At 44.0% G+C, this 16,274-nt stretch overlaps 1 protein-coding gene across 6 annotated transcripts in view; it reads left to right on the forward strand.

Moving 5' to 3' along the window:
- Positions 1 to 16,274, forward strand: part of LOC141167232 (uncharacterized) — a 632,749-nt gene that overhangs the window by 498,279 nt on the left and 118,196 nt on the right. For all 6 annotated transcript variants that reach the window (XM_073654689.1, XM_073654734.1, XM_073654964.1 and 3 more), the window contains one exon: positions 14,126 to 14,213. In XM_073654689.1, coding sequence (XP_073510790.1) covers positions 14,126 to 14,213 — 88 coding nt within the window. The remainder of the gene's footprint in view (positions 1 to 14,125; positions 14,214 to 16,274) is intronic.

The raw sequence follows: 16,274 nt of genomic DNA on the forward strand, positions 1-16,274 counted from the left end.
ATCACATTGTCCACGAAAAGAAGTCGACATCTTAGTTTGGCTGGAAGATGGTCTTTCTTCTGCAGATGTTACTCCCCCCCCCCCCCACCGCGGGGGGGGCTCGACCCACCAGCGGACAGGCACCAGTATTGGGAGAGGGGGGCTGGCCGTCAGGGTCCACCGCGGCTCTGGCACAAACCCGGCGACACGGAGGTGGCACGGGCAGGAACGGACTGGCCGTGTTGGCTTCTCACTTTTTGGATTTTAGAAGGGCATGACATGCCTATATCTGTGTCTCCCCCTCCTTTTACTCCTCCACCTCTTTTATTTTCGCATGACTATATGTACTTGTCACTTTTCCATGCGTTAGTTATGTCTTCTGAGCAGTTTGTCAGCTTTTGGACACCTTTGAAGGTGTTTTCTATGTGTTTCTATGTGTTTTTGTTTGCCTGCCATTTGGTTTTAACGGTGTTCGACGAACAGTTCGACGAACAGTTCGGCGAACACACGGGTGTTTGACGAACCGAACCGAACTCTAACACTACGGGGGTGGCTCAACACTATTTATCACATTAGCAAGTGCAAAAATAGATTGAAGGTCTGCATGGAGCACAGTACAACCGATTCGCAGCACTGTTCTGAGACATAGACCCTTCTCTTTCTGTGAGAATCTCGTAATTGCACAAAAACAAAAAAAGGCTGAAAGATTGAACAGGTACACAGCACAGGACTTATCTTCGCTATCTGACTTCCCACAGAAGTGCCCATTTATCTAGCTCATATCTCTCATGACACAGGACACAGCACACTCAGCAGCATCTATCTCCTTAAGTGACATGCATAAAATTGCGCTGAGTGAACATGGCCGGTTTTTATTTGGAGAGGACATGTGATTTCAGCAGACAAGTCCTTGTGTCTGGGACACTATGGATGCTTCCTGCGCTCTGATTGGCTAGCCGCGCTTTCCTGACTTAAAGTTACCGCCTACAGGAAGGAAAAAAAAATAAAACAGCGCGCCGCTGATGTGACCTGTTCTGAGCTTTTACCCCCCCCCACTCTTCTTCCACGTCTCCCCGCTCATCATACACCAGCACTATTGTAGCAAAACTGTAAAAAACGCAGTAGTTGCCTCGCAATCACATAACCACGTAAGTTTGGCGAACGTTACAGATTTTCCAGAATTTAACAAATTTGGCTCGGCTTTCCAATCACGAATCCGAATGTGCCACATTCATGTCGAACTTAATGTTTGAGATCGGATTTCGAACATATTCGCTCATCACTACTCATGATACCCAATAAAGGTCACTTAGACCAAGCAAATTATTGGGCTATTTCATTGATGAACAATAATCTTAACCGCTTCCCGATCGCCCACTGTAGATAAACGTCGGCGCTGCCTGGGCTCTGTGCAGCGCCGACATTTAAAAACGGTGGGTGGTCCCGCAGCGCTCAGGACCCCGAGGGTCCTGCAAGCGCTGCGGGTGCAGTGCAGAGCGATAGCTCTGACAGGGAACATCATCGGGACCTGATTGGATCAGGTCCCAGTGATGTTAACCCTTTGCTGTCTTCTATATGCCGCGATCTATAGTGATCGCGGCATATAGAAGATAGCAGGAGGAGAGGGGGTCGTCTACTTACCTCTCCGACGACCCCTGATACCTTCCAGGACCTGGCGTTGTTATGGCAGCTGGAGGTCACATGAACGCCTCCAGATCTGCCATATATGGTGTCCTGATAGGCTCAGCCTGCAAGCTGAGTCCAGCAGGAGACACAGTGTGAAACTGTCAGCTGTGGTCTCATCCAATGTATTACATTGGATGAGATCAGTGATCAGAAAGATAAAAATTAATGTCCCATACAGGGACTAAGTAAAAATGTAAAAAAAAGTAAAAAAAAATGTTTTCAAACTGTTAAAAAAAAATCACAAAATAAATAAAAATAAATAAATAAAATATTAAACCGATAAATCCGTATATTTATGCAAAAACAAAAAAAGTACACATTTGGTATCGCCGCATCCGAAACAACCCGAGCTATAAAACTGTCACACTAATTAACTCCTTCTGTGCACACCGTAATAAAAATAAATAAAAAACGGAGCAAAAAACTATGCTTTTTCCTGATATCGGCAAACAAAAAGTGGAAAAAAATGCGATCAAAGAGCAAAATGGAAATAAAAATGGTACCGCTGAAAACGTCATCTTGTTCCGCAAAAAAAAAGCTGCCATACAGCTCCATCAGCCAAAAAAAAAAAAGTTATAGTGCTCAGAATAAAGTGATGCCAAAAAAATATTTTTTCTATAAAATTGTTTTATTGTGTAAAAGCGCCAAAACATAAAACAATATACAGTAAGTGTAGTATCGCTGTAAACGTACTGACCCAAAGAATAATGCTGCCTTATCACTTTTACCACACGCAGAACGGCATAAAAAAAACCTCAAAAAACAATTCCTGAATTGTTGGTTTTTGTTAATTTTACCTCCTAAAAAACGGAATAGAAAGCGATCAAAAAATGGCACGTACCCAAAAATGGTACCAATAAAAATGTCAACTCGTCCCGCAAAAAACAAGCCATCACATGACTCTGTCGGCCGAAATATGGAAAAATTATAGCTCTCAAAATATGGCGATGCAAAAACTAGATTTTGCAAACAAAAGCGTCATTTAGTATGTGACAGCTGTCAATCATAAAAACCCGATATAAATCTGGTATCTCTGTAATCGCACCGACCTGAAGAATAAAGTAATCTCATCACTTATACTGCACGAGCAACGGCGTAAAAAATAAATAAAACCAATTCTTCACCTGCTACTGATTTGTTTATTATGTCTCCCAATGTGCTCACCACACATCTAGATAAGTTCCCTAAAGGGTCTAGTTTCCAAAATGGTGTCACTTGTGGGGGGTTTCCACTGTTTAGGCACATTAGGGGCTCCCCAAATGCGACATGGCGTCAGCTAATTATTCAAACAAATTTTACATTCAAAAAGTCAAATGGCGCTCCTTCCCTTCCGAACCCTGCAGTGTACCCAAATAGTGGTTTTCCCCCACATATGGGGTATAGGCATACTCAGGAGAAATTGCACAGCAAATTTAATGGTGCAATTTCTCCTGTTACCCTTATGATAATGCAAAATTAGGGGATGAAAAACATTTTTGTGGGGAAAATGTGAAAATTTTATTTTTACGGCTCAATATTATAAACTTCTGTGAAGCACCTGGGGGTGCAAGGTGCTCACCACACATCTAGATAAGTTCCCTAAGGGATCTAGTTTCCAAAATGGTGTCACTTGTGGGGGGTTTCCACTGTTTAGGCACATCAGGAGATCTCCAAACGCAACATGGCGTCTGCTAATTATTCAAACAAATTTTACATTCAAAAAGTCTAATGGCGCTCCTTCCCTTCCGAACCCTGCAGTGCGCCCAAACAGTGGTTTTCCCTCACATATGGGGTATCAGCGCGCTCAAGAGAAATTGCACAAAAAATTTTGGGGTCCATTTTTTCCTGTTACCCCTGCAAAAATAAAAAAAATTGGGTCTAAAGTAACATTTTTGTGAAAAAAGTTAAATGTTAATTTTTTTCTTCCACATTCCAAAAATTTCTGTGAAGCACCTGAAGGGTTAATAAAGTTATTGAATGTGGTTTTGAGCACCTTGAGGGGTGCAGTTTTTAGAATGGTGTCACTTTGGGGTATTTTCTGTCATAAAGACCCCTCAAAGTGACTTCAAATATGATGTGGTCCCTAAAAAAATGTTTTTTGTAAATTTTGTTGGAAAAATGAGAAATCGTTGGTCAACTTTTAACCCTTATAGCTCCCTAACAAAAAAAAATTTTGGTTCCAAAATTGTGCTGATGTAAAGTAGACATGTGGGAAATGTTATTTATTAACTATTTTGTGTGACATATCTCTCTGATTTAAGGGCATGAAAATTCAAAGTTTGAAAATTGTAAAATTTTCAAAATTTTCGGCAAATTTCTGATTTTTTCACAAATAAATGCAAGTGATATCAAAGAAATTTTACCACTATCATGAAGTACAATATGTCACGAAAAAACACTCTCAGAATCAGGGGAATCCGTTGAAGCGTTCCAGAGTAATTACTTTATAAAGTGACAGTGGTCAGAATTGAAAAAATTGGCCCGGTCACGAAGGCAAAAACAGGCTCTAGCGCGAAGTGGTTAATATCCTCACTAAAATATTGGTCACTTAACTGATTAGGGTGAATATATTTAGATATAAAGCAATTCAATTGAGATATATTCCTGATAGGCAGGCATCAGATAACAGTCACCAAGTCTTTAATACGGTTTTCATTTTGAATTTAGCATGGAGTGAAAGTCTTACTAGACAGTCTATGGATCAACTAAAGGACCTGTTTGCAGCATGTTTTAGGACATATGAGCTTTGGTCTCATGTTCCTGAACATTCTCCATACTCTTTATGCGGACTTTTTTTTGTTAGGATCTGCATTCATGGATTTAACTCTGATATCTTTCAGATTTGTCATGGTACAAGGCAGTGGTTCCATCTGTCTCCTTGCTCTTTGTGCTTATGATCGAGCCTTTGGCTAATTTGCTTTATAAGGATCATATTGTTTGGTCTGTAGTCAGTGTGCATCAGATGAACATATATGCGTATCATTCGCTAATGACGTGCTACCCTTTGTCATTTTCTCGCTCACTTCCCTTCGTAGTATTTTTAGGATTTTTGATATTTTTGGTTGACTTTCTTAGCTTAATGTAAACAATACCAAATTTGAAGCCTTATATATCAATTTCCAACAGTCAAATTACTAAAGCTTAATTTTAAACTTCAAGGGGGCTTCTTCATTTCTTCACTACCTAGACATCTGCATTCCCTCTTTCATAGCTTGAACTTAAAGAATCAATAATCCTACTGTCATTAAACCAGGTTGAAGAACTCCAGTCATGGTCCACATACCAAATTTATTAGCTAGGTAGGATTTTAACTTTAACCTTTTCTCTCATATGGACGTAACTGTACATCCACGCTGGAGTGAGTGCATGTGGATGGGGCTCAGTATCTGAGTAAAGCTAAAACTCTAATCGATCATGGTTAATGAGAAACTTAAGTGTATCCTCCAAAATAAGGCTGTTTTAAAAACATTTGGCTACCCTGGATCCAATACTCAGAAATCATGAGATTGCTATCTACACCAAACTGATGCGTGAGACAGGCAGGCGTAATACTCTCTGACTTTTCTTCTTGCTTTCTCGCCCTTTTCTTTACAGAATTCTCTTCCTTTCCTTATCTCCTTACACATCCCCCTCTTTTTTTAATTTTCTATTTTACACACTTTTATCTACCTTTTTTTTTCTTTCGTTGACTATTTCATAAAACCTGTCTAGTGAAAGAAAAGGAGGGTGTGAATGATATTTATGTCACTCAAGCACCATTTGTGTTGCAAATTGGTTTCTTTCTCTTTTTTACAGCATACTTAACCACTCACATACTATTCCACAGAGCACAAACACATTTAATGGACTTAAATTCATCCTGTACTGCATTATAATGAGCTGATATATGTACTGCATATTATGATCATACTTTTTGTCTTTATTTGTTTCACTATTATTTGATATGCCTTGAGGTGTTCTGTTCTCATTTCATTTGCTACTTATTTTTATTGTATAACTACTTCAAGAAACACTATGAAATATAAATATTTTTGGTTTTGAAAAGACTGCAAGGAGTGTAAAGAAAAACAGCCTCTCCTCTAAAGACTTGGGCTGCATTGCCAAACCCCATAACAAAAGACTCTGGAAATCGAAATGAGTTGGCCAGAGCTTTTATTCATCAAAACACAAGAATACATTGCCACACTTAATCTCCGTCCATGCTTAGTTTTTTGTTACTTTGAATGTAAGCGCAAGTATGCAGCCAGCCAGCCAGCCACCCACCCACAGGCCGCAAAACTAAACTGACAGATTTCAGGGCAGCTGCTTGCACTTGAAATGTAGCCTTTTAGGCTCGTGGAGGTGGAAGCTATCCACAACCTCATGGCAGCGGCGGCTGGGTGTCCATACTCGGTCCCCAGCCACCACTATTTCTCCCGGTATTGTCTCAGCCTTCTACAAGTGCGGTTCCCTGAACATTACTGCTGGTACTTTTCTGTGGAAATCTGCTTGCCTCCTACCAGCCTGGAATATTTCCAGTAAACTATGCTACGAGGCCATGGTATTAGCACTGCCCCCAGTACAAGTAGTGAAGCCATCCCCAATTTCCTTCTCAGGAATTTTATTTACTGAGTGGCTGCCCAGATACATTAGTTTCTCACAAAGGAGCTGAAGATAGAGTGGCAGTAGGTGCAAGTTTCTCCAGCCTGTTAGATATCAGAGGGTGAATGGCAGCATATTGGCTCAGTGTTTAGCACTGAAGCCTTGCAGCGCTGGGATACTGGGTTCAAATCCCAGAAAGGACAACATCTGCAAGGATTTTGTATGTTATCCCCGTGTTTGCGTGGGTTTCCACCTCAGTAAAAAAGCAGCCATAGAGTGTCCCGCAACCTTCCCACACACTTTTCTTAGCCAGAACTGCTTCTCGGCAGGGTTGGATGGTCCCACCAGAGAATCCTCTGGTGTGCCCTGGCTTCTACATCAGGAGAGTTCAGGATAGCACTACCTTTGCAGCTGCTATGGGGCTCTTGAGCGGGGGAGAAAGGTGAGCCCTCAGAATCAAATCCTCTAGTGGTCCCAATGTTTTTCCATCTAAAACAGCTTCTCAGTGGGAGTTGTATTTCACGACAGCCATACTCTTAAGCTCAGTGAAAGGACTGGCATAGAGGGAAACTGTATCTACTCCGGCTGTCATTTCTCCATCACCAGGTTCCGCCCATTGTCACACACGACCATGCCTGGCTGTATGTTCAGCGGTGAGAGCCACAGATCAGGCTGCTGTGTTACAGCTTTCAACAACTCTGCAGCGCTGGGCGGTTTGTCCCTTAAGCATTAAGCATGTTATCTTCAGTACAGCCTGTTGCCGCTTGGCCAAGGCAGTGCTGCAGTGCTGTCAGCTTGTGACTGATGTGGTCATTTCGGAGATGGAGGAGGAGGTGCAGGAGCTGAACAATGTGATTACATTGAGGATACATTGGCGACTCTGGTTTTTATACTAAATATAGATCCTACTGTTACGTTATTTTTTAAGACAAATGCATTCACCGGGAAATGTAATTTTAACATTTTACAACCTTATCTGGCCATGTGGTGTGTGACACATCATCAGAGACATCCTGTTTCATTTATGATGGAGGGACTCTGAAAGTCACAAAGCTTATTTTTATAGGGCTATCAGGCGGCCCTTAATATTTTTAAAAGGCCAGCAGTCGGCCCTCGCTATTGTTAGAGAGCCATCAGCTGGCTATGCTTTGTTGTTCCCATTATTAACGAGTGGGTCTCCTATACTGTTATTGCATATGCAGTGACTGCAAGGGCTGCCAAAATTTGGGAAAAATCCCACAAACAATTTAAAGACACATAGAGCAGGGCCACAGTAATGACATGTTTCCATTACAAAGGAGCAGGTGTGCTATACAGTTATAGGGTATGCAGTGAGTCCAATGGCTGACGAAATTCGGGAAAACCTCACTAGTAATTTAAAGACACATAGAACAGGACCACAGTAATGACATGTTTCCTTTACAAAGGAGCAGGTGTGCTATACAGTTATAGGGTATGCGGTGAGTCCAACAGCTGCCAAAATTTGGAAAAAACCTCACTAACAATTTAAAGACACATAGAGCAGGGCCACAGTAACGACAAATTGCCATTAGGAAGGAGAGGGTCTCCTATAGTGGTAATGCCCATGCTGTGACTGCAAGGGCTGCCAAAATTTGGGAAAAACCCCACTAACAATTTAAAGACACATAGAGCAGGGCCACAGTAACGACAAATTTCCATTAGGAAGGAGAGGGTCTCCTATAGTGGTAATGCCCATGCTGTGACTGCAAGGGCTGCCAAAATTTGGGAAAAACCCCACTAACAATTTAAAGACACATAGAGCAGGGCCACAGTAATGACAAATTCCCATTAGAAAGGAGAGGGTCTCCCATACTGTTTGCCTATGCAGTGAAGCAACGGCTGCCAAAAATTTGGAGGAACTCCAATGCCCCTTGCAAGAGACGTAAAGGTCGGAGAGCCTTTTAAAAACAATGTTCCAATTATTAGGAAGTGGGTCTCCCATAGTGTTTGCCTATGCAGTAAATGCAAAAGCTGCCAAAAATTGGGAGGCACTCCAATGTCCCTTGGAAGAGATGTAGAGGGCCTCATGAAAAAAATGTTCCCATTAATAGGAAGTGGGTCTCCCATAGTGTTGGCCTATGAAGTGAATGCAAGGGCTGCCAAAAATTGGGAGGCACTCCAAAAAAATGTTCCCATTAGAGAGGAGCTGGTCTCCTATACTAGTAATGCCCATGCACTAAGTGTATGGGCTGACAAACATTTACCCCTGGTGGGTATACATGAACATACTGTATAAAAAATTTTTTTTTTACGGGCATCACAAAGACCCTTTGAAACAATTATGTGGGTGTTGCATCCACGGTCACCTTGGTGATATGTTCGTGGAGGATGAGGATGAGGAGGACAAGAGCAAATAGCCAAAATCAGGAAACGTATACCCATGTGTGGGTGTGAAAAGGTGCATGGGAATACACCTCCTAAAAAAGGAAACTGGATTTGAGTTTATGTTACGCTGCTATCATTCAGTGGTGTTGAGAAGTCTGGCCCAATCCAGTTCTTGTTCATTTTTATAAGAGTCAGCCTGTCAGCATTTTCAGTTGACAGGCAGATGCGCTTATCAGTTATAATTCCACCAGCTGCACTAAAAACCAGCTCTGAAAAAACGCTAGCGGCAGAGCAGACCAGGACCTCCAAGGTGTAGATAGCCAGTTCATTCCACGTATCCAGCTTGGATACCCAATAATTATAAGGCACGGAGGATGTTGGTACGGTCGGCAAGGTACTCCCTCGGCATTTTCCCAAACTTTACACTCCTTGTGAGAGTACCCCGCGCCTCATGGCCTGTGCAATGGGAGGGGCTGAGCAAATTCTCCCAGAACTTTGACAGTGTTCCCCTACCTCTGCTGGATTGGAGTTGTCTCTCTCGCCTGTAGTCCTTGGTTGTCCAACGAACTATGACCTCTGCCGCCAGCGTTTTTCAGATGGGAATTTTTTTAATAATTCCGTAACAAGGGCCTTCTCGTACTGCACCATTTTAGCAGACCTGTTCGCCGCGGGAATGAGAGATAGAAAGTTCTCCTTGTAGCGTGGGGGTTTTCAGATGGGAATTTTTTTAATAGTTCCGCAACAAGGGCCTCCGGGTACTACCCTATTTTTGTAGACCTCTCCGCCTCAAGAATAAGAGATATAAAGTTCTCCTTGTAGCGTGGGTCTAGAAGTGTCACCAACCAGTAATGACTGTCATCCAAAATTTTGAGAATGCGAGGGTCATGGGAAAGGCAGCGTAACATATACTCAGCCATGCATGTCAGACTGCTAACAGGCAAGATTGGTGTCCTCACCAAGAGGACGAGTGACCATGCTCTCTTCCTCTTCCTCCTCTCTGTCCCCAGGCCACCCAGGCTGAACAGACGGTATGACAGTTGTGCAGGTAGTACTGTCTATAGTGCATGAAACTAGCTCCTGTTCTTCCTCCTCCTCCTCTTCCTCATTTTCACCCAATCCACGTTGGGATGAGATGAGGCTGGGCTGTGTGTAATCACCCTGTATGGTTCCTTGCACCATCTCATCGTGCTCCGCCTGCAATGCATCCTCTTTGATTGTCAGCAGAGAGCGTTTCAGAAGACAGAGAAGCGGGAAAGTGATGCTAATTATAACGTCATTGCCGCTCACCATCTTGGTGGAGTCCTCAAAGTTTTGGAGGATGGTACATATGTCTGACATCCATGTCCACTCCTAAGGTTTTATGTGTGGAGTCTGAACTGAATACCGACGGCTTTGTTGATGCTGGTACTCAACAACTGCCCTCTTCTGGTCACAAATCCTTCCCAACATCTGCAGTGTAGAGTTCCAATGCTTGGGGACATCACACACCAGCCTGTAAGCCGGAAGCTGCAAACGCTGCTGAAACATGGCAAGGGCGGCGGAAGCTGTAGCTGACTTTCTAAAATGGGCACACAGGCGGTGTACTTTAACAAGCAGATCCGGCAGCTCCGGGTAGGATTTGAGAAACTGCTGAACCACGAGGTTAAGCACATGGGCCAGTCATGGTATGTGTGTGAGCTCGCCTCAGAGCCGTCACCAGGTTCCGGCCATTGTCACACACGAACATGCCTGGCTGTAGGTTCAGCGGTGTGAGCCACAGATCTGCCTGCTCTTTCAGAGCTGTCCACAACTCTTCAGCATTGTGCGGTTTGTCACCTAAGCATATTAGCTTCAACACAGCCTGTTGCCGCTTTGACAAGGCAGTGCTGCAGTGCTTCCAGCTTGTGACTGAAGTGGTCATTTCGGAGATGGAGGCTGAAGAAGAGGAGGAGGCTGAGGAGGATGAGGTGCAGGAGCTGTAGACTGTGGGGGCAACCCTGATTGACCTAGGGCCCGCAATCCTTGGCGTCGGGAGGATGTGTTCCATCACAAGGTCCGACTGGGTCCCGGCTTCCACTATGTTAATCCAGTGTGCCGTCAGCGAGATGTACCGTCCCTGCCCACAAGCACTTGTCCACGTGTTGGTGGTTAGGTGGACTTTCCCGGTAACTGCTTTGTTGAGGGCATGGCTAATGTTTTGGGACATGTGCTTGTGTAATGCGGGGACGGCACACCGGGAGAAATAGTGGCGGCTGGGGACCGAGAACCAAGGGACGGCCGCCGCCATCAGGTTGCGGAATGCTTCTGTCTCCACGAGGCTAAAAGTCAACATTTCGAGCGCAACCAGTTGTGAAATGTGGGAATTTAGTAGAGTGGCCTGTGGGGCGTTGGCTGTGTATTTGCGCTTGCGTTCCAAGGACTGGGGTATGGACAACTGAACGCTGCACAGGGCACGTGGATGTGCTTTCTGATGCTGCTCCTGGACCCTGGGGTTCGGCCCAAAAAGTCGGGTGCTTTGCTGCCATTTGCCTGATCATGCTGGTGGTGGTCAGGCTGGTAGTTAGGCCACCCCTGCTGATGCTGGCCTGGCAGGTGGTGCAAATGGCATTTTTGGGGTTATCGGCAGAGTCTTTTAAAAACAACCAGACTCTGGAAGACTTAACAGTTGTACTGGCAACTTCTTTCGTGTTGGTGTTACTGGGAACGGTTGCTTGCCTTCTGTCTGCGGCCACCACACTGCTTCTTCCTACCTTTTGGGGTGCTCTGCCTCTCTCGGCCTGTGTGCTGCTCTCCTCGCTCTGCGTGTCCTCCTGCCAGGTTGGGTCAGTTACTCTATCATCCACTACCTCGTCTTCCACTTCCACTCTGTGGTCCTCGTCCTGACTTTCTGGCAATTGTGTCTCATTATTGTCCACCTCTTGTGACACTTTTCCACCGTTGCCTTTGTGTGACCGTGGCTGCTCAAATATTTGGGCATCGCTACATGCGATCTCCTCTTGCCCCGCTTCAAGTGGACCGGGCGAGAGGCCCGAATCTATAAATGGAAAAGTGAACAGCTCTTAGGAGTGTCCAAGTGTGGGATCAGTTGTTTCTGGGCACTCGACATGGTGGGAGGAAGGAGGTTCAGGGTGAGGAATATGCAGTCCAGACTCATGGCTACTGAGACTTGACCGTGTGGAAGACAGGGTGGTGGTGATGGTGGCTAAGTGACTGGAAGCATTATCTGCTATCCAACCAATAACCTTTTGACACTGCTCTGTGTTCAATAGAGGTGTTCTGCAGTCCTCTATTAATTTGGACAGGAAGGTCGAGCGATTAGATGTGGGTGTTTGTTGTGGCAGAATTTCAGCTTGCCCATGGCCTCGGCCTCTGCATGCACTATCACCATCACGTCCAGTTCCCCGCCCCTTGCCACGTGCCTTGCCCATTTTAAATGGAGGACAATATCTTCCACGCTCACCACAAACGGCTGAATTTGGAGCGAACTTATATGTGATCCGTGTGACTGACAAACCACAGTTTAAATAGCTGGCCTGTAGGTAACTATTTTGAACAGCAAACTGATGTCAATAGCTTCACTGACACACTGAAACAAATGTTTAATGGAGGCCAGAAATGGCAGTATTTTCTGAAAACATATATGTGATCCATGTGACGGAGAAAACAGAGTTTTGAATAGCTGGCCTGTAGGTAACTATTTTGAACAGCAAACTGGTTTCAATAGTTTCACTGACACACTGAAATTTTTTTTAATAAAGGCCAGAAATGGCAGTATTTTCAGCGCAATTATATGTGATTTGTGTGACAGACAAACTACAGTTTTAAATAGCTGGATTTTTAGCGCTGTAATATGGAGAGGACCTGGCTGTATTCTGCAGTGCCAACAAGCAAATGGCGCAGAAAAACTGTCTTCTCTGGATAGCTTTTTAAGCAAATAATGAGGATTAAGATCCAAAAAAATTATTCCTGGCCCCTGAGACCTGGGCTAATTTCTAGAAATATCTAACAGCAGCAGCAGACAAAACTGGAATGGAGCTTCTTGTGCTATATGCACTGCAGTTTGCTATATACCCTGCCTGTCTAGATACACTGCCTGCCTGATATCTCTGCAGATTGATTAGTCCTCAGAAGGACTGTTTGTTGAGTTGGATATGTGTCTCTAATATAGCTTGGTACACTTACACTAACTAAAAACAAGCAAATCTCTCCCTAGCTCAGCAGCACCTCTCCCTACACTGTCTGATTCCGGAGTCACTGTGACGAGCATGGCGGTGTCAGGTCTGATTTAGACCTGATGACGCTGTGCGGCCAGCCAATCATTGTAATGCCACAACCAACATGGCTGCGGAATTACAGTGAGTGGCAGACAACCCCTGCATGTTCATTGGCTCTGTAAAGAGCACCAAACATGCAGGGAGGGGACCCAAGCTCCCGCCGAGCTACCCCGGAAATACTCGGCAAGCGTCGAGCATCTCGAGGAGTGAGATTCTCGGGCGAGCACCGAGCAGTAGCGAGCATGCTCGCTCATCACTAGTCATAACTCCTTAATGGTCGCTCTTAGGGAGCCAGTTCTTGTGTCATCGGATCCAACCGAGCCCCTGCTACGCATGGAGACTAAATACCGTGGCCCTAGGGGTTTTTGATTGGCTGTGCCGTGTATCTTCCTATCACTATGTGGTAGACTGGGTCGAGACCCAGGCGTACATTCACCATGTCCTCGGGATTTCAAAAATCTATTCGAGGTATGTCTAGGATGTATAGTATTTCTATAACTCAATATGGAATTTCTATCTGTCTAATTGATGGAAACCCACATGGCTTGGAACCACATGGCATGCAAGTCCTTTGTTCTGAGTTGAGCTGGCTCAAGGTGTGATATCTGTCACTCAGTCTCTTGCTGCTGCTAGATGTTCTGTTACAGCTGCACACAGAAGGTTCTTTTTTTAATCCCCTGCCAAATAGGTTACAATGATTGACATGGAATTATGCCTCCAGCATTCTTCACATCAGTGGTGATGGAGTTATCATTCGGTGCTCTGGCCTCAAATCAAAGTGCCTACCGACGCCACAGCAGAGCCCTCTCAGTTGCTGATTCAGTGCAATGCAGAGAGACGTTTGTGAAGTGCAACGGGCAATTTGTGAGGCGTCACCGAGGTGTAAAAGTATTTTTGATAATCAAATAAGAATGATTACTTGAGTTTTAAATTACAATAATCACCTAATGTAGCAATTGCAGGTTGAAATTGATAATCATTGCCACGCTAAGACACCATGAGCACATGTATTATCTGATGGTGTCATTTCTACTGTCTGTTCTTGGAATATTGTACCTTCGAAGCCGCATATTGTCTTATGCGTACAAATAGGGAGAGCATACATACACTTATTTTACATGACATTATGACGCATAGTTACAAAAAAATCTCATAATATTTAAGTAAACTTGCAATTTTGTGTTGGGCCGCATTCATAGCTATCCTTGGCCGCAGGATGTGAACCCCTGGTGTGGTTCAGTTTAGTAATAAAATACATGAGGAACATTACTGTACATGTTGTTTTTTTTTTCTTTCTTTAGTGACAAACATTCTTTACCAAAAAGAGAAAATACAAAAAAATCAAAAAATGAAGACAAAGAGCTAAAAGAATTGAGGAAAAAATTCAAGGTATGACTAATTGCTAATAGTAATATATCTTAGCTATATTTTTGCAGTACTTTTCAACACTAAAGGAGTTGTCCACTATGTAAAAAACCCTGTTAATCACTTCTGGAAATAAAAGCAATCTATATTTACTTTATGCAGAGGCACCATTCCTGTGATGTTGGTTCTGCTATTACCAGTGTCATGAGACATGGTTGTGTCATGCGGCTGTTAAAGCCAATCATTGATTGCTGATCAGATTCTGCTCATCAATTTTGCAATATTTTGTCTGAGTGGAGATCTGCTTCTTATATATAATAAAGGCTGCAACCAATCATTGGTTGCTGATTGGCTACAGAGGCCATGTGACAAAAATGTCATGATATGCTGGAAATAGTAGTGTTGACATCTCAAAAAATTTGCTGCTGTGGGAGGTGAGTATAGATTGTGTTTATATTTTATGGGGTCCTGAAGTGATTAGGCAGGGGTTCTCCAGTATTGGACAACCCCTTTAAGTATTAGCCAAACTCTGCAGCTTCAGGCTGCCATTTATTAGCCCTCATTCACACATTGGTGTTTAAACATGTATGTGAAAAAATGGTACTGGGGTCATCAGTCATATGCATCCATGTGTCATCTGTGTGGGGTGTGTTCTTTTTTACTATCAGTATGTCATCTGTGTGTCCGTTTTTACCATCAGTGCGTCATCCGTGTGTCCTTTATTACCATGAGTGTGTCATCAGTTTGTCCATCTTTACCATCAGTGTATCATCAGTGTGTTCTCTTTTACCATCAGTGTGTCATCCGTGTGTCCTTTATTACCATCAGGGTGTCATCAGTGTATTTGTTTTTTCCATCAGTGTGGCTGTTTTTATCATCAATGTATGGTCCGTGTGTCCTGTTTTACCATCAGTGTGCCATCAATGTGTACAGTTTTTCCATCAGTGTATGGTCCGTGTGTCCATTTTTACCATATGGATGTCTGTTTTACCATCAGTGTGTCATCCATGTGTCTGTTTTACTATCAATGTATGGTTCCCTTTTGCCAGGACCGGGATGTGGGTGAAGAATATACCCAGCCCTCATGGGCGTGCAACAGTGTGACGGCTAGCGCCAAGTGTGACTGACACACTTCTTATGCTGACTAGCAGTGGGTCATTCCACCATCACCCAGCATTACAATAGGCTTCATTTAGTATAATGCAACCCATAGTCCTCCATATAGTATAATGCACCCCATAGTTTTCCATATAATATAATGCACTCCATAGTCCTCGAGAAAGTATAATGCAGCCACAATATAGTACATATAGTATAATGCACACCCCATAGTCCTCCACATAGTATAATGCTCCCCATCATCCGCCATATAATATAATGTGTTCCATAGTCCACCACATAGCAAAATGCACCACCCACAGTTCTCCATATAGTACAATGCACTCCCTATAGAATAATGCACCCCATAGTCCTTCATATAGTATAATGCACTGCCCATAGTCATCTATACAGTATAATACACTCCCGATAATCCTCCATAGAGAATAATGAACCCCATAGTCCTCCATACAGTGCAATGCAGCCCCCATATAGTACACAAAGTATAATGCACTACCCATAGTCTTCTGAAGCGCCCCCTGGGGCCGTGGACTGCTCTGCGCTGGGCCGGTCGGTTCTTTTGTGATAGTCACGGTGGCGTGACCCGGTCCGTGGCCCCGGGAAGTCAATAACGGAGGGGAATAAAGTTTTGGGGATAAAGTTTCGTGAAGCCACCCGCAGTATGCGGCTATAGGTGGCCGCCACTGCTGTTCAGATCCACTGGGACCGTTGGTGACGCAGCAGAGATAGTTCAACTCTCCACGGATAGAGCTAGGCCCCAGGGCAGTTAAAGAGGTAGCTTTGTTGTTGGTGTAGTGCAAGGCAGGTGATGCAGCAACTAAGTCAAGGAAACAGCGGGGTGCAGTCTTCAAGTTTTTACTCACAGTCCTTATGATGTTCCAGGTTACAACTGCCAGCAGGTTATAACAGCCCACCGAGTCCTGTGTACTCCGGGGAAGAGATCCAGCCAACTCTCAGATAACTTGG

The sequence above is a fragment of the Phyllobates terribilis genome, unplaced genomic scaffold (genome assembly GCF_046119375.1).
Source record: "Phyllobates terribilis strain yellow unplaced genomic scaffold, ASM4611937v1 Scaffold_1__5_contigs__length_1240528914, whole genome shotgun sequence".
Taxonomy (NCBI): domain Eukaryota; kingdom Metazoa; phylum Chordata; class Amphibia; order Anura; family Dendrobatidae; genus Phyllobates; species Phyllobates terribilis.